Genomic DNA, 26966 nt, shown 5'->3' on the forward strand with positions numbered 1-26966 from the left:
CAACTGCAGTTGAATTGATATTAATTGGAATGCACAACCAAAAAAAACGAGATTTCTGAAAAAAAAAACGGAGTTATCTCGTTTTGCAACGAAACTCTTCATATACTAAACTTTAAACGCGTTAAATTTACTTTGTTTCACAGAATGCCATGTACCTAGCTGTAACTATTCATTTTCACCACTGGGTGGCAGTATTTCCTATGCTATGTAGCCTATGTAGAACTTTCGCTGACGCAATACCACGCACGGTTAAGATGCTTTTGTGTTAGGTGCTGATGAGCAGGAAAAGACTGTATTGTATAGTAGTATGATGACACATATTATATCTAATATTTCGTTAGAGTAACACAATTTAAATCAAAGATCTGCACTTTATAATATTCTAAATAACTTTTATTAGTTTTGATTACTAACTATAAATATCCACTTGAAATAACATTTAAACAATCTAATAGGGTTGATGCAGATGTGCACAAATCATAAAGTAATGCAGATGTGCACAAATCATGTTAAGACGTGTAGCCTATTTATCACACAAAAACCATTCACTTGTCTTATTCAGACTTTAGTATCCATCCAGCACCATAAAAATATAAAATTACACCCCACCTCTGTAAGTTTGCCATGACATATTTTTGCCGAGCAGATATGTGAATTTAGACATTGTATTCTTATAACACATAGGTAATGTTTTGGGTTGATTGGTCCTGTTACGACACAGGTTCAATACACCGCTATGCTGCGCAACGGCGCCTAAAGGTAGAAGAGAGTCTCCTTAAATCGTCTTTATCGGCATCCTTTAAAGAATTCAAAGGTAACGAGTGTGTATATTTCTCACCGTGTGTCGTCATTTCTCTCATGATTTTCATTACGCGCTTACATGTGGTGTTGGTTACCAAGGCTGTTGCTATGCATCACGCGTGGCGACATGGACACTGTGTTTCGCCACCGCACCTCTAACTATTATTTGTACATGTATTACATTTTAATGGTTTTATAAGCCATACACAGTCTGTTTAGGATAAATAGAGCAAGCAGACCAATTACTGTTTGCACACTGCAGCGTCAGATTAAACGTATTAAACGCAAGTCTATTGTCTGAGACACCCGTCAATCATTCCGCCGACAGACACGTGCGTGCACGGCTCCTGCTAAATATGTAGTTAGTTACTGGGATTCATCTTATAAACTCAACTGTATATTGATCTAAGTGACGTCTTTATCTAAATTAATTTTATGATTGAATTAAATTTTATTTTGCTTCGCATCACTGCAACATATTATGTACTGTCATGGTTAGGCTAATTTTCACATACTGTAATAATATTTCAGGAAATGCATCAGTCAACATTCTGTTGGGCATTTAATAAAGCAGCTGAGCTGTGGCTGTTAACCCCAAACATTATTTCCCGTGAGTGGGAGGGTCGCGTGTAAAGTGGGCGTGGCCACAGTTGAATAGCGTATGTTGAATACAAGTTAAACAAAGAAATGTCTATTAATGTAAAGGAAGTCGTATTTAGAAATACCAAGACGCCGGCATTGCTTTCAGACTCATCTTTATCATTTACAAGTGCTGTCTTCAGATTACCACCAACAGCCAATGGTAAGAGGACTACACAGTACAGACACAGATACAATAGTAACAATACTTCTTCCGTATTTGTTATACCGCTTTAAATAGTTTCTGCTCTTTAAATACATACTTTAACTGTAAAGATAACCTAAAATGTACCGATAGCACTGTTTTTCGTACATTCAACTTAGGTTTAATCAGGTTTTAATTACGGTTGACTTTTGTATAACAAACATATTGCTTTGAGAGATGCATCAACCACGTGGTAATCGTTTAGACATGCATCAGTGATGATGAGGAGGCGGATAAAGTGTAAAACGATGCTCTATGTACACTTGTAAAGTAGAAACATTACACAATTCACATCATTTAATGTTTTCTGTTTATTAGGTGTATTGTTAAATAAACTTTCTATTCAGATACCTGTTTGAGAATAGTCAGCAATTCCTCGTCTGCTTTTTGCAGTGCACCACGATCCCTATGATGTGGTATTAAGTTGTCTCAGTAGAGTAGTATTTTTTTTTTTTAGTTTTTTTCAAGATCTATTGTGCTTTGATGGTTTTATGGTTTAATGTTAGTTGCAGTATCACTCGTAAAATTTTATTTCCTTAAACTCAGAAACCAATATCATTGGTTCACAGCGATGAACGTATGAACTGTGTCATTCACAATATATGCATGGTAAAAACAGTATGTGACATACAAGTATCAATTGTCACAAACAGTAGCTTAAGCAAGACCAACTACTTTAGTATATTCTGAGAGTAAATTATAGTTTAATATTTCGTACAGTATTAACCGTAACAAAATGTGTTTCCTAATACAGTATTTGAAGTTTAACTATGACCAAGACATTGTTTCTTTTCTTTTTCATGAGAAATAAAAGTAGATAGAGGTGAGTTGTAAAGAAACATACTCGTTTGAACAAACAGGAAATGTGGTAAATGATGTAAGCGATCATAGAGTGTTGCAGTTAAAACCCAGAAATGACTTGTATTATGTGACATAAAACATACCAGTAATACATCACCTATGATTTTTTTATGTGTCTTGATAGAAAAATCACAAAGTTATACTGTTGACTCCACGATACCACTCAGAAACATCCATTAACAATCTCCAAACTTATAGTTGTTCTTCAAAATCTGCTCAAACGTATAGGGTGTATTTACTAATGTGAGCTACTGGCATGAGCCTCAGAGCAGAGCAATCAGAGCAGAGCTCAATATTATTATTCATGATCTTTCCAAACAGGGCAAAAGTAGACCATTTCATTCAAAGGACAAATCCTAGGGTTGTAAATGGACATGTAAAAATGTTTCTGGATCATTTTTGCACTTATTAAAGTTACATAATTTCTATGTAAATATCAAAGAATGATTTAACATATTATTTTTAAATGCATTCTTCAGCACCTTTAAATATTAAATGCTTGAACATTATTGACTGGCACATTGTTTATACCACACAGAAGGTGAGAGGATCAAAGATAACTATACCACAGCCACGTCTGTGGCCAATCTATGCAGAAACATTGAAGTTGCGTGTAAGCACACTGAACTTGTTTACTTGTTTACATTCATCATCAAATACTTTCACTTTAAAATGGCTAAATCCCAGCCTCAGGTGATTAAGAAATACTGATTTGTTGGCTGAATTCATTAGTTTGATAAAAAAAAGGTTTGTTAAAAAAATTCTCATTTACAAAAAACATGTCAGACGCACATAGAGGGTTTCGCATCTACATATGTAACCTTAGTTTATATCTCTAGATGGCTTATATAGACGGTTTCAGCAGTAACAACATAAACAAGCGGCGTTCGTGGTCAACACGTAACTTCCGGTAATCTACGCTAAGAATAAATAACAACAAAGTACTTTAAACGTAGTTTAACAAGCAAAATAAACAACACATAGATTACCTAGGACACCAAAAAATTTGTTATTTTCGACAAGGTATTTGTTCATGAGTTCAGTTTGGCATCTAGTCAGGCCATTAAACAATCAGAAACTGGAAAATTTTTTTAACCAGATGCGTAATCGCATCACCGCACATGCATCTGATGAAATTGTCTTAAGTATACCACGGGGCTGTTGAATGCTTTATTCTGATTGGTTAAGAAATGTTCCGCAGGTGTTGATAATTTTTCTGTAAAAGCACACCTGACCTGTCAAATGTCTTAAAATAACCACCAGAGAAATGGAAATGTCTGTGGTATAAGCGGAAATTGATATAAATTGAATAATTTTAGGAGGATACTAATAATGAACACATTTTCTCATAGTTTGTCTGTTCCTCTTACTCTTTAAAGAGCTAGTTGAGTTGGTTACTCAACATGTTTGTGCACTGACTTCGAAGGTAGTGATGATTTTCGTAATATTGTGCTCTCATGCATAGCCATGGCCATCAGACCGAAAATCAAAACACTGAATTTCCTGTCCAGACAGACTGTCCACTAGTTGTTCACAATGTAAAGTAAATTGGATTAAAAGATTATGTGAGCAATATTTCCTCAGTGGTTGAATGGGAATTGGGAATGTTATTGTCATCTTTCTGCGGGACGTGGTGCCATGCTTCCACATTCAAAAGTGAAGAATGTTAAAAAGAATGTTATATGTAAACCTAATTTAACTGTATGATGTCCAACATAAACATTAGGTGTACCTTAAAGAATTAAACTGGACAAACTCTATGCAAGGCTAAAAAAATGGGCAGATAGGTGTAAACAGACTAGCTCCTGTTATTATATCTATGTTTTCATTCATGTTAGTGTGTGTGTGTGTGTGTGTGTGTGTGTGTGTGTGTGTGTGTGTGCGTGTGTGTGTGTGTGCGTGTGTGCGTGTGTGCGTGTGTGCGTGTGTGCGTGTGTGTGCGTGTGCGTGTGCTTGCGTTGTGTGTGTTTAGGGTTTAGAGGACTGAGTGCTTTAGATTGATGAATTGAACTCTGTGAGTTGAACATTTGCCAAAGCATTGCACAAAGTTTGTTATCTTAATGAATATAGAGAGTAACTATAAATTCACTGCTGATAATACCTCAGTGTCAGTAATGGTATCCCTTTATGATGTTTTCGCATTCAAATATGATATCCTACTACAGGTAATCAATTCTCATTCTATGAAATAATATCTCACCCTAGTCTTGTTTATACAGTATTGTGTGAGGTGAAGATGTGAAGTTAAGTTTAGGGTTCAGTGTTTAAGGGCTGTGTTATCTTTATTGGGTGGAGCATTGTATCATACAACACAGATGTTCACTTGTAATCATGTCCTTCCAGCCCAAAAAGAGAGATACTTGCCCTAAATCTTTAAACAACTTTAGTTGTTTGTTTTCATGACATACAGTACCAGTCTAAAATTTCATTTTACATACATAGTGAATTAGGTTTATGAATTAATTACTGCATTAATGTGTGAAGAGCTCAGATGCAAAAGCCTACATCAAAAATGAGATAATGATATAAACCGAATGCTCTCGGCACGTATTATATGTTCATCAAATACTTTGGCTTCAAATCTGCTTAATCCCAGTTTCAAGCCATTCAGAAAAAACGTTTTTTTTTTTTTTTTTTTTTTTTTTTTTTTTGCAGAATCAATTAAAAGTCGTATATGCTAATTTACAAGAAAACATGACAGATGCACTTAAAGGGTTACACACTGGGATCTTTTGGATTACTTTAAAGAGCACCAATGGTCCAATTCATGATTGTGCAAAAAGGTACAAACCCCAAAGTAAATGATTACGTGAGTTATCGTCTCTAAAGTAAATCTCTTTTCTTGAACTACAACAAACATATGGATTTTAGGTAGGGATGTTCACATTGACCGTTAAACCGTTAACCGAAGGTAAGAATTTATGACCGATTAACATTATCAGTTAAAAGAAAAAAATATTTGTTAATGCATGGTGCGTGTCGTCATGAGCCGACAGACATTTGGCCACTTTTCTATCTTTAATTTGTGAATGTCATGTAAATGACTAATTATTGCTGCCCTGACGGTCTGATAAAGTAATTATTTGTATGAGAAATCATTTGTGTGCGTGTTTGGAAGCTGACGCGGTCCGTCTCGCGTACATCCGGACAGACCTTCGCTGATGGCCTCTGACCCTGACCATAAACATCTCTCTTTTAGCACAAACGACGCAAAAGCTAAACTTTTTAAAAAGCCTCCCGCTTTAGAAATGACCACTGTGGTAGTTGAAAGAAAGACAATCTGCCCTTTTTGGATATTAAATCATCTGGACTGATCGCGTGCTCTTAGATAAGGTAATGTTGCGTGAATATCTGATAATGTATGAATCCTGGTTCTGTTGTTGATCTGTCGCTGCTGTTTGCACGTTCAAATGAAATTTTTGTTTTTACTAGTTCACAGACAACCGTCAACTGTATTTTTACTCAATGACAACTTCATATTAAAATTTTATAAGTTAACGGTTAATGTTGGGTTCATAAGCTGCGGTTGTCGGTCGGGAAAATTAACTGATATGAACATCCCTAATTGTAGGCAACAGTTTACTTCCTGGGATCGGTGATGTAGACAAGACCGACATTATCATAATTCCTCCCGCTTCAAACTCACAGCCTTTAAATTATCTACTGTCAGCATTGAATTGTGAGTGAATGCACTTAGCTCGAATAAAAAAGACATTACTTTTAATGTAAAATATTGAGACAAAACATCTATAAAAACATTTCTATAAACTTTAAATTCTGAATTTGAAATATTAAATGAAGTCACAGATAAGTAAATACCACTGGACATTGTGGGCATAGCACAGTGTGTTCATCAATAAGTTTTCACCATGGGCCGAATATTGCCAATATAAAGCATAGGGCCACTGACCACAATGTTTCCTCTGCTATTTTTGTTTTTTAAACTTTAAAAATCTGGATTTCCTTGCAAGCCGACTGTTCCTGCTCATCTACACATTGGATATACTCGCTATTTAATAGCACTGTAGTTCAATGGATCACAAAACTCACAGTCTGGATAATTTTTCCTATAAAAAAAAGGGGCTACTGCTGCTTTAAGAGCGGGTCCTGCACAGAGTCACATACTGTAGTCTTTTTCGTAATTCTCTTCACTGCACATGCAATCTATATCACTTTAAAGCTTGTTGCAAGAGATAGTAATGAATTAAAAAGGACTAAAAGTATCCAGATCATCAATGATAAATAGGTACAGCTTACATCCTGTACAGTTCACGGCTTCGCACGATCACGAAAGTGAAAGTAAATCTGAACGAGGCGAGCATTCATGCGCTGAATTTCATACACTATGATAAATACCCATCCAGATCTGTGAGAGAATGCATAAGCATTTAAATATATTTTTCCTCAGGGTGGAGATGCATTTTGGTATCCCAACTACAAGCACAATAGCCCCGGGACTCCTTGGCTTGAGTTTGAGTAAATTAGGAGAGAATTTTCATATTTGGGGAACTTTTTCTTTAAGAGGCTGCAGTTTCAACATCAGCTGTGTAATATTCAATGTAGGGATGTAACCGATACTGGTTTTGTGTATCTGCCTCGATACCACATTTTCTAAAGTACTCGTACTCGTTAAAAGTCCCCCGATACCGGGGATCGATACCACGGTCTGAGAAATGTCTATGTTTGAGCGGCGTGTAAGGGGTTAATGCCTCTTGTGTTGTCCAAAGAGGCAGAGTTTACAACAAACTGGAAAACTAGTCCCTTTTTTTGTTAAATTATATGACTAAAGCTGTTACCTGTAAATTTAAATCATGTTTTTTTTTTAAGTACTCTGTATCGGTATCGGCAAGTACTGAAATGCAAGTACTAGTACTCGTATTCAAAAAAGTGGTATCGGTGCATCCCTAATTCAATGTGTGATTTTTTTAAATTTATTTTTTAGAAGAGGGCACATGTTTTGTGTGGCACAAGATGCAACACAAGAAAGATAAGAGAGAGAGTGGCTTATGGCTTATCTTTCTGCTTTTTATAAATAAAAATATATTTTGTGAAGGTTCTCGAAATAAGTGATAGTTTGCTTGCCTCTTAACCTAGTTTTGTCTATACTTTCTCTTGCCCTTGGGGCCAGTCTAGTTTAGTTTTTGGGGTCTGATAAATGAAATAGTTGCTGGGAGAATGTAAGGTTTTCATTGACAAAATGTCATAATAATTTTATTTGATTTATCTGTGTTCCTCAATTGCGTTAACAACATAAAATCTTGCAAACCCAAGGAACACACATACTTATTTATATGTATACCTTGTAATGCAATCTATAAGTCTCTTAATGTAAGAGTTTTAAGAAAATAATTTTGGCATTTACATAAAATTTAAATGCCAAAATTATTTTCTTAAAACTCTGAGTAGTCAGTGCTCCAGACTGCCACCAAATGGTGGCATTTTGCCACCAAAATTTGAGAGTGTGCCACTGAATTTTACATCCAGTCGCACATGTGCGACCAGTAAATTTGACCTTTTTTGTGATGTGACACTGAATTTAAAACAGCACATTGCACTTTCTGCATCTATCATCGAAGTATATATTAGTAATGCAGTGTATTACTTAGTAGAAATGTGAATATTTGGTAAGTATGTTGATTTACGGTATGTGCCCCTAAATTTTCTGGTTGCGCCCCTAAAACTTTCAGTTGGGGGCCACTGTGCTCCTAGTGAAAAAAGTTAGTCTGGAGGCCTGGTAGTCATGAGTATAAATTATAACTACAGTATGAGAAATTTTAGAAGGTGTTACTCTCTATTATTTTACTAGCATATGCTTTCTTCCAACGTGACTTACAAAAGAGAGGAAAACAACTATTGTACGAGACCATTGGCTCATGTCAGGACGAGCGAGTCAAGGCAACGTATGAGTGATTTAAGAGGCTCTGGTTAGTGAAGTGCCTCTTGAGTCTTGGCCCTGCTTTACAAACAGTATGCCTTTGAAAATAAAGTTGTTTTTTAATAGTTTGATCACAGTAGTACAAATGTGACCTCTACAGCAGAGGTTAAGAACATAAGATCTTAAAATGGGTATATCTAAACATTTAAATGCCCATGTGCTTCTGGACTAATTCTGAGAAAATTTACAGTGACTCCAGAAATGTGAGAAGTGTCTTACAATCTAATAAATACAAGGTAGACTTTAAACTCAAAAGTTGATTAATCTGGTGCTATTCTAAATTTTATTAGTTTGTGTTATAGTTATAGTAAAGGACCATATAAGCATCATCTACATCATTTTTTTTTTTTTATTAAATTTGGAATATCACACTGCAGTCTTGCGTAAACCATGTAAATTCCAGCACATGATTACTGTTGCTATACTGTACGGCTTATTGGCAGTTATGAAATGATTGTTGTAGAGAGAGAACAACACAGTTGGGAGCTAATAGTTGCTTTCCCCCATCTTCCACCCTCCTCCTTCTTCTTGTCACATGTCCCTTTCACAGCATAGAAAAGTTCCTGGATTAACGCAGAATTAACACAAAGCGGGGACGCCACCTCAGCCAAACATCGCAGACCAGCAAGCGACCGAGCTAGCAGAGAGAAAAGTGATTGTGGGAGAAGCAGTGCACAGCAGAGACTGAAACTCTGATACCCCAAAAGCCGAAACGAGTCCCAGAGTGCACAGAGATCCTGCGGCCGGGGACGGGCATCCTTGCTTCGGAAGCATGGAGGAAAAACAATTTTCTGGCATTTTGGTAAGTCACCTAGACTTATATATATTTATAGGTTGACCTAACCTCTTTCCATCATTTAAATTTTGTTTTATGTGTCAATTTCATGTTAACATATATGAACTGAAATGTGGTCTTTAATGGAAAGCCACAGGTTTGTACTCAAAATAAATGTTGAACCTAAGCACGTCATAATGTTGTGGATCAGGCCACAGTTCTGAACGTTAAACACACTTTTTAGCAGATTAACCTTTCGAAGTTTGGAGAAAAGAATGAATTGTTTTGTATTAGTTTTTTTACACTAAGCTGTTTGGTCTTTGTCCATTAGAAATTCTTGCAAGAGTTCAATGAGTTCAACTAAAGAAGTTATTATAGATTAAAGTCTGTTTTACTTAAAAGGTCTTTTTGCTAATCTTTTATTATCACAAACCTTTTAGAAAATTAGTACAAAATGTACTAAAAGCTTATACATATCTACAACTAATGATTAAAAGAAATTTAACAGAGGATACGGGACGATTTAGAGGAAAGAAAAGGGCAATGTTTTGCAATTCTTTTATTAAACCTCACATTAGTACGCAAAAGTCAAATTGCGCTTTGTTACAATCCACTGTTTCAGTAATGGATTATTATAATTAAAACTTATTCTCCAGTGATTTTAAAGCAATTTGAACTTATCTGCGGAGTAAGAAATTGAAAGGCCCGACGGCTCAGTTTGTTAACTATTGCTGCACCGAGGGCACGACACATCTGCCAGTGTCAACACATCTGACCTCATTGTTTGATGAGACTTTTGCAAGGGACTTTTGCAGTCACATGCTGATAGGAAAAATAGTGCAAGAGTAATGGTCAGGGGTGTGTGGCATCTTGCAAATATTTATGATGCTACATTAAGATGTCTCTTAAATAATGATTACTGATATTGTTTATCAAGAGGATTTTGCATGTTTATAAAACAAAGTACTTGTGATTAAAATAAAATTTTATTTATATATTTTGATTTGATTTGATTATAGCTTTTTTACTCTTACTTTTTTAGAGCAGTACACTGTGCAAATTGTCAGTGTTTTTTGTGGAGCAGGTGCAAGGCTGGACTGTTTGTCTTTGTTTGGGTTGAGTAATGCTGTACTTTCTTTTGTGTCTTTAAGTGGAAAGTGTGTTTCTGGTCCTGAGCCATCCTGTAATACACCCACTTTGCAGAAATAACGTGTTGACATCTTAAACCGCTTCTTCATTTGGATTAAAAGCCATTTAATATGACATCAAATGAGAATGTTCACAGGAATGTTATGGTAGTGTTTTTTTTGTTTTGTTGAGGCGGAACGTTGCGGTAAATTTTAGGTTTAATGATAAAAAAAAATTAGTAGAGGATTACACAATTCTGTCCATATAGTACTATTAGTAATGTTATTACATCTACATTGTTTCATAGTTGTGCTGTGTCCTTTAATTTTAGCCTGATACTCTCCTGAGTATGTGTAAATATATGTGAATGGGAATATTAAGAAAATGTTAAGTATAATGTTTCTATCATGTCATGTCCAGTTATGTTTTACTGAGTTAAAAACTTCTTGTTTTTATAGAAGTGTTTTTGCCCTTTGTTTCATAGGTTTGGCACTTGTTAAGATAGGCAAGTAAGTTTTGATTGGCACATTTGTTTACTCATCACACCGAGCGGCTGATCCTGATTGGATGAGTGACACCTCATTAAACACAAATAGTTTTGCTTAATGTACAGTATCTGGCCTACTGAATGCAAGTCCTTGAACGTTCCTTACCAAATGCTTTCAGAAGGCCTACAAGCTTGTGCCAATACTCTAAACGTTTTTTTACGTTCTTTGTATCGCTGTTCAGCTCAAAGAATACCCTGACGTGTTGACAATGAGATATCAACGGTGTAAAGCCTATTGTTACTCTCTGACTATTGACATTGTCACAGTGACAGTAGAGACTGTAAAGCTACGGTAACCCAAAACATAATTAGAGTCGATTAAAATGACATGAAAAGACTTAACGCTTGAGATGTCAGACCGTAAGAAACAGTTGCAGAGAAACTATTAACTGTGATGACCTTTTGAGGTGTTCCCGTTTTGTACTCGCTGTCCTGCTGGCAGCTCTCCAAACTTTCCCAGGGGTTGTTAATGTCTTCGAGTTTCTGTGAAGTGGAAATTAAGTGAAAACTAATTTTGGATTGGTTTTGGATCGGTCAGGCTGTGTTTGCTGGACTTTATTTTGCGTGGACTAACACTGCTAAGCCATGATCAAATAATGAACGTGAGAAAATGATTGAATTGCTTCATGCCACTCATGTGAAACACACAAGAATTGACTAACACAATTCAAATGCAGAATAAAGTTTGACGCATTATGATGTAATAAGCAGAGAAAAAAAAGAAAATATAAATATTTGGTAAAACCTGAACTAATTTTCTCATTAGTGTTTGGAAAAGACGAAATTTCACGGTTTAATTTTACATTTAAAATTACATAATTACATTTTCAATGTGAATTGATTTTGCTTTCGTTTCTTAAAAAAAGTCAGGTTTTTAGGTGATGCGCGTCAACTTCAAGGCCATACTTGGGTCAGTGAAACTTATGTAAGGAACATATTGAGCTCACATTAGCTACAGCGTTCGCATCTCTGTAGCTGTGCAACCGTAGCACCTTCAGGGCCATGAGAACAGATGTGGTCGAGCGAAGGAAAAATCAAACGTGATTTCTGCCCATATTATGTGAGCCACGGACCTTACCGTTTCAGAGCGTACCAAGCTCACAGAGGAGGCAGGCACCGTGGAGTACGCACAATTGGAGGACAAGGGGCCACCAAATGCCAAACACGTCCACTGCTGCGATTCCTTTAAAAACACTCCCCTTCTCCAAAAGGCCCTATTGAGTCTCTAGCTTTAGATTTCATTTGAAGTAACCACTCAGGCTGAAAATTTACTTTTTCTGTTTCTTCCTCTCGCTTTTATATTTAGAGGTACCCCTATTCTACTCAGGCTAAACAAAAATACAGACCAAGAAAGAGACACTTTTTCCTTCTCGCTAACTGAAATTATGGACTACACTTCATTGCTTTGTTCCACCCACCCGGGTTCCTAAATCTTCTCGTCTATCTTTTTTATAAATATTATTTGTATGGCTTGAATTGAAGTTTCTCAAAGCCTTTTCAGCTCATATTTAGGTAATTTGCGGCGCTTGAACCCGACCTGCTCCCCCCGTGAAGAAACAGACATGGGATGGGGGTCTGTGGTTCTCAGGGTTTCTCCACAGCCCCTTGACCTATTATTTATCATTTGAAACCTTCCATGTTGAAAGCTCACAGCAGCCCAACCCTTGCTCTTGTGTTTACCAATTCATGTATAAAATGAAGAGCCTGGAAATGCATAATAAAGCCATAAAATGCACATAAAACATTTTTTGAATCAGACATTGACATGATTTAGTATAAGTTTTTTATTAATGCATTTCGCATATTTTTTATTTGAAGTTTACAATTTTTAGTTTGTGTGTTTTCTGACATTCGAACATATAACTCTGTGGTTTTAGCACCATGCTTTACTAGTTGAGCTTTAGCAAATCTTTTTTTAATCGTTTTTTAATGTGTATTTGTCTTTGGAAACAAGTAGGTGAATTGACCAAGAAGGGTTATGTACTCTATAAAATAAGCGATGAGAATGCCTCTAAAGAAAATGTGGTTTCTTATAAAATGACTTCTTATTTTCTCTGCGAGGGTGCTCACTGTGTGCCTCTCGTGTACCCTTGACAGGAAGTTTCACTGAAGAGTCACAGAGCCTCTGCTGCTTTGTACTGCTTTTCTTTGTGTGCTGAAAGAAAAGACCTTTACTGCACAGGCGGCACGTAAACTGATGTTTTGTTATTCAGTGTCTTTGCCCTTTTCCAGAAAGTTTTTTAACTGTTTGCAAAAACACGGATGGCCCCAATACAGGCCCTTGTAGCCATTTAAACTGCATGCATTTTGCAAATGAAACTAAAACCAACTTTTTGCTTTTCTTTTTTTCAACCTAACCACAGCTTGATGGCAGCCTGACCACAGCCTGTTGTAGAACTTTTCTAAATGGCTAACAGTTAAATCCACGTGAGGCGAATCAAAGTTACATGTGCCTAAATGTCATCCTTTGCGATGGTCCCATATGTTGGTTGAAATGTGTATTTTGTGTGCTTTTTCCAGCTTGATTTGTGCCCAAGCGATTCCTCTGAGCCCCATTCTCCCCGGAGGAGATCTGAGCTACACGCTATTTATAAAGAATTAGCAGCTGGGGCCCTTCCAGACAAATTATGGCAGGAGGGAGTGTGAGTGGGGGATAATCGTGGAAGTTTCAGGTTAATCCAAGCGTTGGAAATTGCTCTTCTGTGTCCCTAAAGCCGTTGGACCAGGCGGACGTCACAGACTCTCTCTACCTCATACACACGAAAGGAATGGGGCAGGAAGTTGTTTTCAGGCGAAGTCCATAAATATGTCTCTCTGTTGCCCCCTTCAATGACTGTGCCAGACTTTTCACTAGCACGTCTGGCCTAGCATAGTCTCGGATTAAGATTCACTGCATTGCTTCCTGCTGTACAAAGTAAGCATTTGCTTACGAGAAGTTACGAGCAAGGCATTGAAATCACTGTTAAAGCATAATGAAGAGTAAGAGGATTTGGGGGCGGTCTCCCAGACAAGGCTTATCCTAGACTATAAATGCATGTTTGAGCTTTTTTAATTTAAAAACATTTTGCATTGACATATCTGAACATATATATCAGTGCCATTGTTTTGCCTCAAAATGCACACCAGTATTGTTTTTTTTGGAAGCCATGTTTGTAAAAACTGCTTAAATGTCCTAATATAACAATAGTAGACATTACAAGAGTGATTCAGTGGGTTAAGGGAGCGGGTGATAAAAACTGTCATCTTTATTAGTCAATTAGTGACATTAAAATTAGCCCGTTTTTGTGCACCTTTAAATGTAGAAAACTAATGAAATACAGAAGGCAAAGCATATTAATAAAGGGCATTTTCAATAATATATTAGTACATAAATGAACATGTATAAAAAAACGAATTTAGGCTAAATAAAGTGAAAATTTTTTGTCATTTAGATTTTGTCATCATTTCAGAGCAAGCTTAAATGCTATCCATAACAACTTACATTATATCTTGTGTGTTCCTTGGTCGAAAATAAGTTGAAGTATATGCGAGTAAAAAGTACAAAACAAGACTCTCCGTAATAACGTAGAGGACGTGCTGAAACCGTAGAATCGGCAGATAATTATCATGTTTATAATGTTTCACACAGATTTTGTTGATGAAAGTTGCATATAAATGCTCAGGTGAAAGTGAAGTGTTCAGTCAGTTAACAGTAAAGCCACCCCCGTATTACATTGGCTGCAACTCGCTTATCCACGGTGCAGACGCTGTATATACACAAAGATTAAACCTTTAAAGGTTTTTATGTAAAGCGGTTTTAATGTCGCTAGGCAAACAGTTGTATTATGGTGATTTTTGTATTTATGTTGATCAGTTAAATTAAAGTAATTTTAAACTAATAACCTAGTATTGAATTTTGAATTGAAAAAAACAACAACAAATTACTGTCCTAAAGGTCGATTCACATTATAACGATAACTATAACATAAATTCTAACAATAACTGTATTAGCTTCCACTTAACATAATGATAACTGTAACGTAAACTCTAATGATAACTATATATGCGTCCTTTTCACATTATAACGATAACTGTAACGTAAACTCTAATGGTAACTCTATTAGCGTCCACACCACCAAACGTTAACTTTATGCTAATTTGATTGCGTTAATTGCTAATTTAGATGGCATTAACTAATACTGCATATTTCCTTTACTAAAAACGCTTGTAATTGTTCACGTTTCATTAAATGTATTAATATGCTACAGGTATTCTTGTTGCATTTACACAGCAGCTATAACCAGCAGATGTCCTCAACACACTGTGCTTGTGTAACTCTAAACAGTTAATCTAGTAGTTTGTGTAATCTAATATCTTACCTTTTGCTGTAGTCAACGTAGTAGAAAAAGCATTAAGTAGTGAATTCACAGCAACTGCATCAACGCTAGATACCTGAGGTCATTTTATGTTTTGGACCTCAGCAATGAGCTTATTCACAACGTCATCTGTCATTTCAAATGCGCTTGCACTTGAAGTTCAAAAAGATTTGATTGGCTGTCAATGGTTTATCATTCATCAGTTAGAAAAACACTCAGCAAGTGATCTCAACAATTTTGTTCCTTGTATCTTTATTGTTATAGTTGTGGTGTGAACTCCACTATTCTCTTTAACTCTTTCCCCGCTAGGCTTGCCGCGATAGTCGGTGAAACAGTGATAACCGGGGCTTTAGCCTCTCACCGGTTAGATCACTTGCCCACCGCGACACCGTCTTTCACCGTCGTTTTGATATTTTCGTGTAATTCAATCATTTAGTTTCGTTAGAGAGAACAAACAGTTACAACTGAATGTGTCTCCTGCCTGAATTCAGCGAAGCTGAACGCGCGTCACGTCACAGAGCAGCAGGTGTCAGATTTCATTTATTTCTGTCAGAGTTTGCGAGGCGAGCTGACTGACCAGATGATGACAGAAGCCGCAAGCGTACTCGTTTTTGTTATAAGATACATATATGATGTTTAATATAAGCGAGATCGTTTTGTTGTTGTGTTTTTCATCAAGAAAAATATTAAACCCATCATTCAAGCAGCGCTTTTATGGAGAAGTAGCCGGTTGCTCTGCTTGGGACTGGCGGGTTCTTTGAGAATTACCTGCGCACATTGACTCAAGCACTTAAGTAAACCAGCTGTTGCACTCACATTGCACGCAAATTCATACGCGATTTAACGCAGCTTACGCAAGCGCTGCATTTAAACAGTTGCGTAATTCAAAAGTGAAAGTAAAATGTGCACGTCTGCATTCGCATTTATAAGCCCCTCCCACCCGGTGATACCGGGATCACAGAGTTTGTGACACGCCGATTAACCGGTGGAAAAATTACGTCACCGCGGCAACCCTATTCCCCGCCATTGACGAGTTAACTCGTCAATTAAGAGAAAACGCTTCCCTGCCAATTTCCTGCTTTCCCCAATACCGCTATTATCCACCAGGGTGGCGCTCTTCCGCAACTTATAAAACCCAGAAGTGTCGCCCTAGGGCAAACAGCTGTATGTCCGTGTAAGTTTTGAAGATCGCTCTGCATCTGATCTCTATCAAAAGTCCTTCACAAAAATGAAATTATCTCAGCTTTTTGCTCCAAATTTGGTGTTTTTGAAGAAACCTATCCGTATTTGAGAGGTGATAAAAAGAGAACTAATGAAGGTAGGATGCTTTTTTTAAAGCAGAGGGTCTGTTTCTTTATTTACTATATTTTTTTATAGTTATAGTAATTTTTATAATGTGAACGGCCTTAAACTTTGGCAGATTTATTTGGCCCTTATTATACATGTATGATGTGTAAAACATAAAGCTTCCTGAATTTAATGTGAAAACCGCGGTTGTTGCGGTTGTTTGTCATCCATGTGGTTGGCTTGATAGTAGCACGGTAATACTGGATTGTGGTTACTGTGACAGCCCTATTGGGATGTTTTGAAGTTCCTGTTTCAGATTTATGAGTTTTCACTTTCTGTTTATCCCAATACTCATTTTAATTCTACTAATGCTGCTCAGCTTCCCTTTTTGTGAGCTTGGGTTCTACTTTTGGAGATGTTTCTCAATTCTGTAACGCACATCAAGTCACACTGCATCCAGCTGATTTGCTAACATTTTTTTTGTGTACTTTTTTACCTTAAAATGGTTTTACATCTTTCAAAAGCCATTTTTATTTATTGTAAGTATTATTTATTCCTGTATTTTAAATGACATTTTCCACTTATTATGCAAAATGTAGCTGTAGCTTAACTGAAAGCATTGCGTTAGCAATGGAAAGGTTTTGGGTTCGATTCCAAGGGAACACGTTTGATAAAATAATATAGATTGAATAATAAAAGCATCTGCACAGTGCATAAATTTTAATTTAACCCTAACATATTAATAAAAAATTATACTATGAGGCAGTTGAATGCTTCATTCGGATTGGTTGACAAACGTTCTAAGGGTGTGCATTATTTTTCACTAAATACACACCTGTGAATTAGATCTGTCAACCATATTACAGGCCCATTTCAATATCCCAAGTTTCATCGAAATAACACATTTATTTAGTTTGAACAAATGCAGCATAAACAAAGTGTAAATACATTTTAAAGAATAAATAAAATAATGAAAAAGAGCAGAAAATGCAAACACTGATTTTTTTGTTTTGTTTTGCTTCATTCCTGATAATATAAAACTAGATTTAGCAAGACCCTCACCAAAGATGCATTACTACATAGTTGATAAAATCTGACTCATAAATGATGTTTCCTATTTTCCTGTAGACATTATCAGGAAATCTATGACGGGATGTAAATCATACAGTCCTTCAGCCTTTCCACTGGCTTGTGCAGGGGGTAAAAATCATGCTCATGAGTTGATTGTCTAAAACCATGGTCCTCTGTTTTGTGTGTATTTGTGTGTTTGCTTAGAGTTGTTTTTGTGTGTTGGACATACCACTCCAGATTGTAAATAGGGGAAAAGAGAGTTCCGGAAGGAGACGGCTCATCAAAGCCGGCACTAAGTTTGAAAAAGTGACGTTTTCAGTCAGCAGTAGTATTTTAGCCCTTACTGAGGCCCTCTTGTTCTGCTTGTCAATAGAAGGAACGTGCTCTGAATGGGAAACACCTGCTTAAGGGCTTTTGCTGGAAACTACACTCACCGAAGCTCCCCGGTGAATCTGGAAACCACTTGTGTTACTTTCCTATTTTAAGGTTACACTAAGGGGATACTGAATTAACCCTGGTCGTGAGCTTCATGACCCACGCGTCTCTGAATTGATGGCAGCCTCTGCTGCTCTAGTGCAGTTTAACTCAGTTTGGTTTAATACTGTAGTTGTGTCGGGACTGAAAGGAAGGTTGTAAAATGGATGTATTGCTGCTAGCCTGAAGGTTAAAGGTTTAGCTTGCTGATCACAGGGTGCTTTCTTAAGAGGGGTGATGCATAACTGCAGTTACTGAGCTTAAAATCCTGCCTTTTCCTCATCGTGCTCAAGGCATTTAACCCCTTGATGGTCCTCCTGAGGGATTATTAGAGTTACTGTGCTGTGAATTACTTTCAGTGGAAAATGCATTGGATGTTGTTGAGTGTTGCAATTGAACAATAAACCAGTAAATTGAAGGATACAGTACTATAGTATATTATTCAATTATACTACATAATAGTAGAATTGCTATAGTATTCTCTAGTATAAGCTATAGTAAATGGAAACACTGTTGTAAATACTGCAGAATACTATAGTGTTTACTATGGTATGGTTATAAAACACTGTAGGATCAGGACATTTTACTACAGTTTGCTATAGTAAATACTATACTGTAGTATGTTATAGTATTTTTCATGTAATCTGTTATACCACCTGTTCTAAAACTATTGTTATTTTCCATGCTTTATTTGAAGAGTTCAGATGCAAACCCCTAAGTGTGTCTGACATGTTTTCTTCTAAATTCATTTTTTTATCAGACCCTTATATTTAGGTTCAGTAATTTCACTTTAATGTAAATGAAAAAGGTTATTGGCCAGTAATTGAAATGCCTTATTTTTGTACAAATGTACAAATGTCATTTTATTGGTCGTTAACAAATTTGACTTTCGCTGCAAAACCCTCTAAGTGCATGAAAGCTTTTCTGACAAAAACTTCCAGTTATAAAAAAAAGATCTTCTTTGGGCAAGACATAGGGCCCTATTTTAATGATCTAAGTGCATGGTCTAAAGCGCACGACGCACAGTCTAAACAGGTGTGTCTGAACACACTGTCCGAACCCACGGCCGCAAAATTGGGCGCAAATACATTTGCTATTTAAACAACGTGACGCTAAACATGAAAATGATAATTGCGCTGGGTTGAAACTGGCAAAAGACACTTGCTTCGCGCATTGCGCTGCATTGCAATGGGTGTATGATAGAGCTCATAGAGTAGTAAACATTTGCAAAATGAGGTGCAACTACAAACATTGCAAATAAAAAGTCAGAATTCTCAAAGCAAAAATTAAGAAACTAAGCCATTAGTTTACGCTGTGTAGCCACATTCGGTTTGTATTCAGGTCCATGTACTTACTAGGGCTGAGGCGACAAATCCTGCGATTCTGCTTGGTATGCTTCTCAATGAATTATTGTGAATGTTGCTACATCCAAAAGCCAGAGGGCACTCTCGTGCAGAAACTCAAAATGCGTCACAGAAAAAGTACAATTTACAAAATGCCTATTTATACTGTTCATCAGACCTTTTCAGGTATTTTCATGATAAGAATATTTATAATGATTATGTTTAACGAGTGTTGCTATTTTAAACACATGTTATAAACGACTCAAAATCGGTGATTTCAGATCGATAAGGACTTCTTACTATTCAAAGAGCTATAATACATGAACTAGCTGTGCGTAATATCACCTTTGCTATTCAGATTCTATATCAGGCAGACATTATTAGTATGAATCGCGATTAATTGTCCCAGCCCTAGTATTCACAAGTGACCCAAGTTTGAATGTGATCCACGGTCGTTCATCTTCTGTGCACTTTGAGGACGTTTAACGGATTCTGCTTACTAACCTGTATTTCTGAATGGCCTGAGGGTGGGATTAAGCAAATTTTAAGCGAAAGTATTTAATGAATAAATAGGGCCTTATCATACACAATGCAAGTGTTTTTTGCTAGTTTCAGCTCGGCGCAGTTATCATTTTCAAGTCCAGGGTCAGATTGTTTAAATAGCAAATACATTTGCACCTTTTTTTGCACCCATGGGCATGCTGGTCTGAAATCGAGGTTGGTGTGTTGCTATTTTGAGGCAACTAAAATAGACTACGCCATTGACCAACAAAAACCTGGTCTAAAGTCTAAAGTCAATGGTGCAGTGTTGTTTTTGTTATTTAAAAAGCGCATTAGTAATATGCGCATATTAACAAGGCAACAACACAAGTTTGCTTATCACACACATGGATGCGCAGCAGCACATAAAAAATTTTAAATATAAAAATTAAAGGATTACAATGTAAAAGATTATTATTGAGTCTCTTGGACATAAGTGAGGACCGATTACGAGAGGTTAGAAGGGACAAAACACACCCATTACTCATTACGAGAATAGGAAAAACCCTTTTAGACTGTGCGCTAGGCGTACAAACCGTTTTTTCTGTCATTACATGAGTCCGTGTTTTAGACCATGTGCTTAGAACGTTAAAATAGGGCCCCTAATATGTGCCCTAGCATTTGGTTAATAATATCATCACCATTTTTCTATCTATGATATTCACCATGAAATTATTTTCTTTCTTTTAAATAATAGCTGAGTAATTGAGATAAGTGTCCAATTAGGAGATTTTATCCCCCCATTCCAATGTGCACACTTTCTTTTGTTTCATCTTAATGAGTTTTGTTTTGATGTGTTTATTCTGTTTCAGTGCCTCTGTGTTTCTCTTGGTCTCATTGCTTGCTATTATGCTATTGATATGGGGCAGTGCAAATAGTGTGTACATATCCTCATTAGAAGTGAGAGTTTTTGTGATGGGAGGCGAGGCCCCGTGCTGCTGTTGACTAATAGGGGTTGGCTGGGGCCCCTGAGGAGTCTCTAATGACCGGTTGTGTCAGAATCCCTTACAGCCGGGCTCGTGGCTCAGACACAAGAAGATGCCTGGAGCTATGCGTGTGTATATCTATAGTATGTGTGTGTGTGTTGAAGGGTAGGTGTCGAAAGTATGTAAACAAGATCTTTATGGTTGCATATAGTCGGTGGAACTCCCTGGAAAGGACATGTGGACAATAAACTTTATGTAGCTATGCATTTCATTCAGTCTTTAGGTAGATTATTTGACTCCGGAAATAAATTCCTTTCTGTAATTTGACTTCATCTTCATGTCAGTTTCATGGATGTGTTCATGCAAAAAGACTTGTGCATAGAGACAGAAGGTAGGGTGCAGGCAATTGCTGGAGAGGATGGAGGAAAGTTGGATTGTGACATGGTGCATGCCAAAATCAAATCTGCAAGATGGATTGTGCAAAATATGGTATTGCTCGTGCCGGGCACTCCAAAGAAGTGCAAAACGTCTAAAGCATACAATCAAAATAATAACAAGTTGCCTAGTCGGTTATTGCTCTTATATTGTTACAGATTTTCACCATCGTGACCTGTCCCTACTTTAAGAGCAGCCTCCCTGAAGAATGTGTGTTAAGTACTAGTTAATGGCTATGGCTAACCAAGTCATTTTTCATTATGAATCTTGTTTCATAAGACCTGCGTGTAGTTATGTGTAAAGAGATGCTCATCTCTTTGTGATGCTATGTGTGCCCAAAGGGTCAGACAGACCAGATGTAATTTATGCTCAGCTGAGAGAGCATCATCAATAACTCGAAGGCATATTCAACTTTCACCTAATCTCACTGTTTTTAAAAAATCTATGAAGGTTAGAATAAAGTAAAATAATTGTTAGGTGATATCTAAAATACTAATGTTTTCTTACGGACGTGTAATGATATATTTAATCTTTGTAAAATGGATATTAAAATTGTCCCTAATTGATTGGGAGTTTTTATTTAAAGCGAATATACAGTGAGGTCTAAAAGTCCAAGACTAGTGAAAAAATTAAATCAGAACACAATAATCAGTAGTGCAGAAATTTGTGTTTCACAATTTTATTTTAAATCTGACACTTACACTTTTTAAATATATAGTTATGGTAGCCTGGCTAACACCAAATCAGTCTCATAGAGAATGAGATGTGGTCTGGGAACCATATGCTCATTTTCTCGTATTTGTGACATGGTTTACGAATGCCCAGAGCCGTTTATTGGGCGCTACGAAAAGTCTATCAAATGCATCTGTATGTAGCTCATCGTTTCAATTATACCAGATGATGTATGTAGAGTGACATAAATTCCAACGTAAACATCTTTTATCGGTGCGTGTGCATACAGCTGAAAGCTATGCAACTAAACTGGTAGCTGTATATACGGTTTCATCGGACGCACGTGATACACGTCTGGATCCGAACTTTACTTCCGGTTTCGTTTTTTAATGGTCTGAGTAGTCATTAAACTGATCTCTTGAACAAATGCCTCGTCAAAAATAACAAATGTTTTGGTTTCCTAGGTAATCTATGTGTTGTTTTTTTGCTTGTTAAATAAATAAACTACGTTTAAAGTACTTTGTGGTTATTTATTATTAGCGGAGTTTACCGGAAGTTACGTGCGGACCGCGACGGCCGCTTGTTTATGTTGTTACTGCTGAAACCGTCTATATTGATATTGAAAAGCAACACAATTTAGTGGCACTGTGACAACCCATAGACTGTAAAAAAAGATAGACGACGCCTGTTACATCCCGATACGGCGTTGACATCTTGGATCTTGAGTCTGCGCAGTAGCGATTTCGGGACCAGTCCTGCGCAGTAGTGAGCAGGAAGTAAAGCAGCGAAATCAAGACCCCGCCCTACCTCTTGCAGAATGCGCATATCACACGATATCACAGCTGTCAATCATGACGTGACACCACCGTTTTTATATCATTAAATAACTAACTAAACACAAACTTATTTTAAAAACAAACATTTGAATTTACATCAGCGTGATAAAAACTACAGTAAATGAGAGAAACCAGCTTTGGAAAAAAAGATAATTGAAGTGTAATAATTTTTTTTAGTTGGTCTCAAATCCCATTGAATAACATTGGGAGGCGGGGTTTATGCCTTATACTTATATCGAGACGTTTTGGCTTTACTTTTCAGGGCTTGTGCGGCACGCTTGTGACAACCACAGTACAGGCATAATGACAATATGATTTAATAAATACCACTTACCATTTAATTGTACTTCATCTACGACGATGCCTAGCATGTTGGTCCTATAAAAGTCCGTGGCTATCATGTCTTGCTATATCCAAACATCCTTCTTGCATATGAAATTGTTTAATGCCAAAAGTAACTTTTTTTTTAAATAAACTTGCGTTCAATACTATCTAAGGATAGTGGATAAACAAAACCCACAAAGTGTCGCGTAGACGTCGTCATCGTCTTGCTGCCCCCTCCCTGTTCTGTGATTGGTTCCCTATTTCAGGGGCAAAATAGGTCCATAGTTTCCATGCTAGACTTGCAGCGTGAATAAATTTGCGCGCGAGGCAGCACGGGGAAACCCAGGCTATAGTTATGGTTATTTTATAATTTAAATTAGACTTTGAAACCCATATTTTCAATGTCACCTTTGACTTCTGGACCCCACTATGTATTCTGACCTTAAACCAGCCTTTAAACTAATGGCTAGACAATTACATGTGTTAAAAAATCTAAGGGGTCAAATTTAAGTATGTTTTAACCCATTAGTGTATGTGTAAGGAATAATTGATGACGGGCCGTTGAATTATTCGAAAATAATGCACACCCAAGGTGGTAATGTGGCACGACGCGAAGCGCAGGTGTGCAATGTTTTCAAATAATTCAAAGGACTGGAGTCAATATTCCACTTATAGCACGTTTAGCACAGACTTGCTCTGGTGGATATCTTAAGACATTTGACAGGTAAGGTGTGCGTTTTACAGAAAAAATAATCAACCTGTGTATTCATAATATCATATGCATGTAGTCACCATGCGTGGTTCATTCTATATTATGAAACTGATGTCAGTGCTGTGTCTCTCTAACACCGAGCTTATCAAATCCTCACCACCATTATAAACCTTTATCAAAAACTCATTAGGCAGAGTGCCACAAGTCTTGTTTAACATTTAACACCCATAGAAAGACATTGTGAGTTGGGTCCAAAGCCAAGAGCTTTAAAATGAGATCCGGCTTTCTTTCTTATAACTTTTTTATTCATTCATCCTTCCCTGCACTGTCAAACAAAAAGTCAAAAATGGTCCCTACAGCAGCTATCACTGTGGCAGTACCCTTTAAAATTGTCTTAATACTTACCTATGTACGTTTGAGGTACCAATATAAACTCTTTAGGTGCAATGTGTCCTTTTCGAAAGGGTGCTGCCCCAGTGACCGCTAGGGATTTTTTAAAATATTTTTTCTGACCGTGTATGAACCTAATGATAGTAATTGTCAAGCCTGTAGTGTCTTTCTCTTGCCCGCATATTGCTTTGTACATCTCATATTTGCTCTTACAGTGTCCTGTAGTTCAGTTGATAAAGCATTGCATCATGGCATTGCATCAAGGGTCCGATCCCATGAAACACATATACTTATAAAATGTATACTGTACTCTGGTCAGTGTAAATGTCACAACCTGCAAAAAGTATCCTGACCGACAGACGGTAGGGTCCGTCCTTTCTCTGGCCTTCTGCAGGACCTTACAGGAGAATTGGCAGTGTCTGTGGATGAGGATTTGAGAGTCAAGTGTGGCTGAATGGATGCGTTGGTGGTCTGGACGCAGCTGCCTCCATAACAAGTGGACGAAATGCGGAGACAGCGAGAGTAGCGCGCCCCATGGAAGTGGACCTCTCCTTACTTTTGTCCTTTATCGCGCGGGCCGGCCGCTGAAAAGGTTGGCAGCGACTGTGACTCCAGGCAGCTAAGCTAGCAGCTTCTAGCACTCAGTATGCAGCCAAAGTCCTGGAATGACAACGGCTCCATTCATCGTGGAGGTGGAGGCAAAGGCTGCGGATCTCCTCTGTCTGTTTTTCAGAATGGGGGATACAGAAGAGGGGGGGGGGTGCGCTTTCCCCAACTTGAAGTACAGCTTCAGGAGGAGGTGAGGAGAGGGAGAAACAGAAAGGGAGGGAGAGAGTTAAGCGAGTGAGAGAGAGAGAGAGAAAGAAAGTGGAGGGGCACCTTCCACGAGTGATTGAAAGAGGCGGAGAGGAAACAGAACTCCATCAGATGAAATGAGGTGAAAATAATTCAGGCATTAATCAAGCCCGGCCGAAAGGAAGGGCTTCTTTTTTTCCCGTCTCTCTGCGGAAGCGAACGGAAAGGTGTGAATGAAGAACTCGAGAGTTGAAACGAGACAACTACCGGTAGATATCAAATCATGTCGGAGTCCAACAGCAGCGCGGCGTGTATTGCCGATCAGGTCAGTCCGTGTTTTTGATCTTTTCATGTTTTAGCACAAAAAGATGAGAGAGGGAAATTCGAAATTTCGCATCTCTCAAGTGAAAGAGCGCGAGCGTGTTAACCGTCGCATCAAAGCGGCAATTGTACAGAGCTGCCCGGACGACGGCGCAGGGTTCTGAAAGAACTGAATTAATCAAGACTTTGCATTGTCTGCGCTGCCTTATTTTTCGGCCATCATTCAGGATGCCTGTGACGACTCAATAGCCTTCGGACCACGTGAGAAAGGGGCTGTAGCTCTTTAAAAACCAGACCACGTGTGGGCCAACTGAAAAGTTTTTATAACAAATTGCAGTGGGAAGTTCTGGCGACGCTGGTGGAAGGGTATGTGATAAAGTTTCCAAGGAAGTGGGCAGGAGAGCTGTGTTTGAGAGACACAGGCTGCCCCATATTTCTCCTCTTTTTCACTCTTGCCTAACCCCCCTTTTGGTCACCGAGGCACTTAAACAGTCATGGGGAAGATTTATCGGAAATAAAACGTATAGATATCCAATTGTTCCTTACAGATTTACGCGCAGGGCCGATTTCGGTCGCATCCGTTTCCGTTCCACTATTCTGCAAGTGCAAATTAGGATAGAGTAACAGTCTGGTAACTTAAATCAAAATGAGATTACTTTCCGTCGGTGACAAAGATAAAACTTTCTTTGTTTAATTGAGGATGGTCATGATTGTGTGGCTGCTTTTTATGTATTTTCAAAATCAATTTATCATTGTGATCTTCCATAGTTTGTGTCGCTTGAATAGATGTTACTCCTTAATTAAATTTGTTTCATATATCTGAGGTTGAGGAAAATGTGCAGTCTCATTATGTTGTTAAGTCACTTTCATCTTTTAATTAAACTTAGAAGCATTTGTAGTGCTGTAAAAATCTGTCAAATGTGTGGGAAAGAAGATGTCTATATACAGTGCATACATTTTTCCATCTAATGTGATGATGTGATGTAAGGGCTATGTTTACAACTTTGACTATTGAACCCTAAACTCGTTTAAACACCTTTATTTCCATGGTATCCATTTACTTAAGAGGTGGATTACTGTGTCCACGGTCTTATCTGTGTAGGTTAAAACATAACATACATAACTATCTGTGACTCCCCAATGTTTGCGAGAGAACTTTGAAACATCTTAAGAAATCCACACCTGACCTTAAGGTTGGTTACTAGAAGTTCACTCATGGTACATAATTTAAAACAGTGATGCATTGCATATTTTTGATACCATTTAAATTTATATCAGGAATGCAAATTCAGTATTTAGCGTTAGCATTACCTGTACACGAAGATGAGCCATCTTTCAGTCTTTCGGACTACAGGGAAAGTTTTAATATCTGAAACTTCCAGTATGTATTCATAATACAGTGAACACTGCATGATATTTAATGAAGTATGTTGAATTATTTGATAGTTGTTGAAAGATATAATCCTCACAGACTCAGGTGTCCAGCTGTACAGCACACACACACATACTGGGGAGCAGGTGCATCTGCCACTTCTCCAGACTCCATATTACTCACGTGTACGTGTTTCTTTTTCTTTTTTTACTGTGATCTTAC

The 26966-nt window shown here is 37.5% G+C and overlaps 1 protein-coding gene across 3 annotated transcripts in view; it reads left to right on the forward strand.

Annotated features, from left to right (window-relative positions):
* The first annotated feature begins 716 nt into the window (after nucleotides 1-716).
* The window catches only part of slc6a9 (solute carrier family 6 member 9), a 58171-nt gene continuing 31921 nt past the window's right edge, over nucleotides 717-26966 (forward strand). The window contains exons 1-2 of one of the 3 annotated variants that reach the window (XM_065276600.1): nucleotides 717-814; nucleotides 8992-9243. In XM_065276600.1, coding sequence (XP_065132672.1) covers nucleotides 9214-9243 — 30 coding nt within the window. In that variant the 5' untranslated portion in view covers nucleotides 717-814; nucleotides 8992-9213. Of the gene's footprint in view, nucleotides 815-1466; nucleotides 1604-8991; nucleotides 9244-25151; nucleotides 25377-26966 lie in introns of those variants that run through there. The other 2 variants (XM_065276599.1, XM_065276598.1) reach the window with 2 other exon arrangements.

The sequence above is a fragment of the Paramisgurnus dabryanus genome, chromosome 6 (genome assembly GCF_030506205.2).
Source record: "Paramisgurnus dabryanus chromosome 6, PD_genome_1.1, whole genome shotgun sequence".
NCBI classification, from domain to species: Eukaryota; Metazoa; Chordata; class Actinopteri; order Cypriniformes; family Cobitidae; genus Paramisgurnus; species Paramisgurnus dabryanus.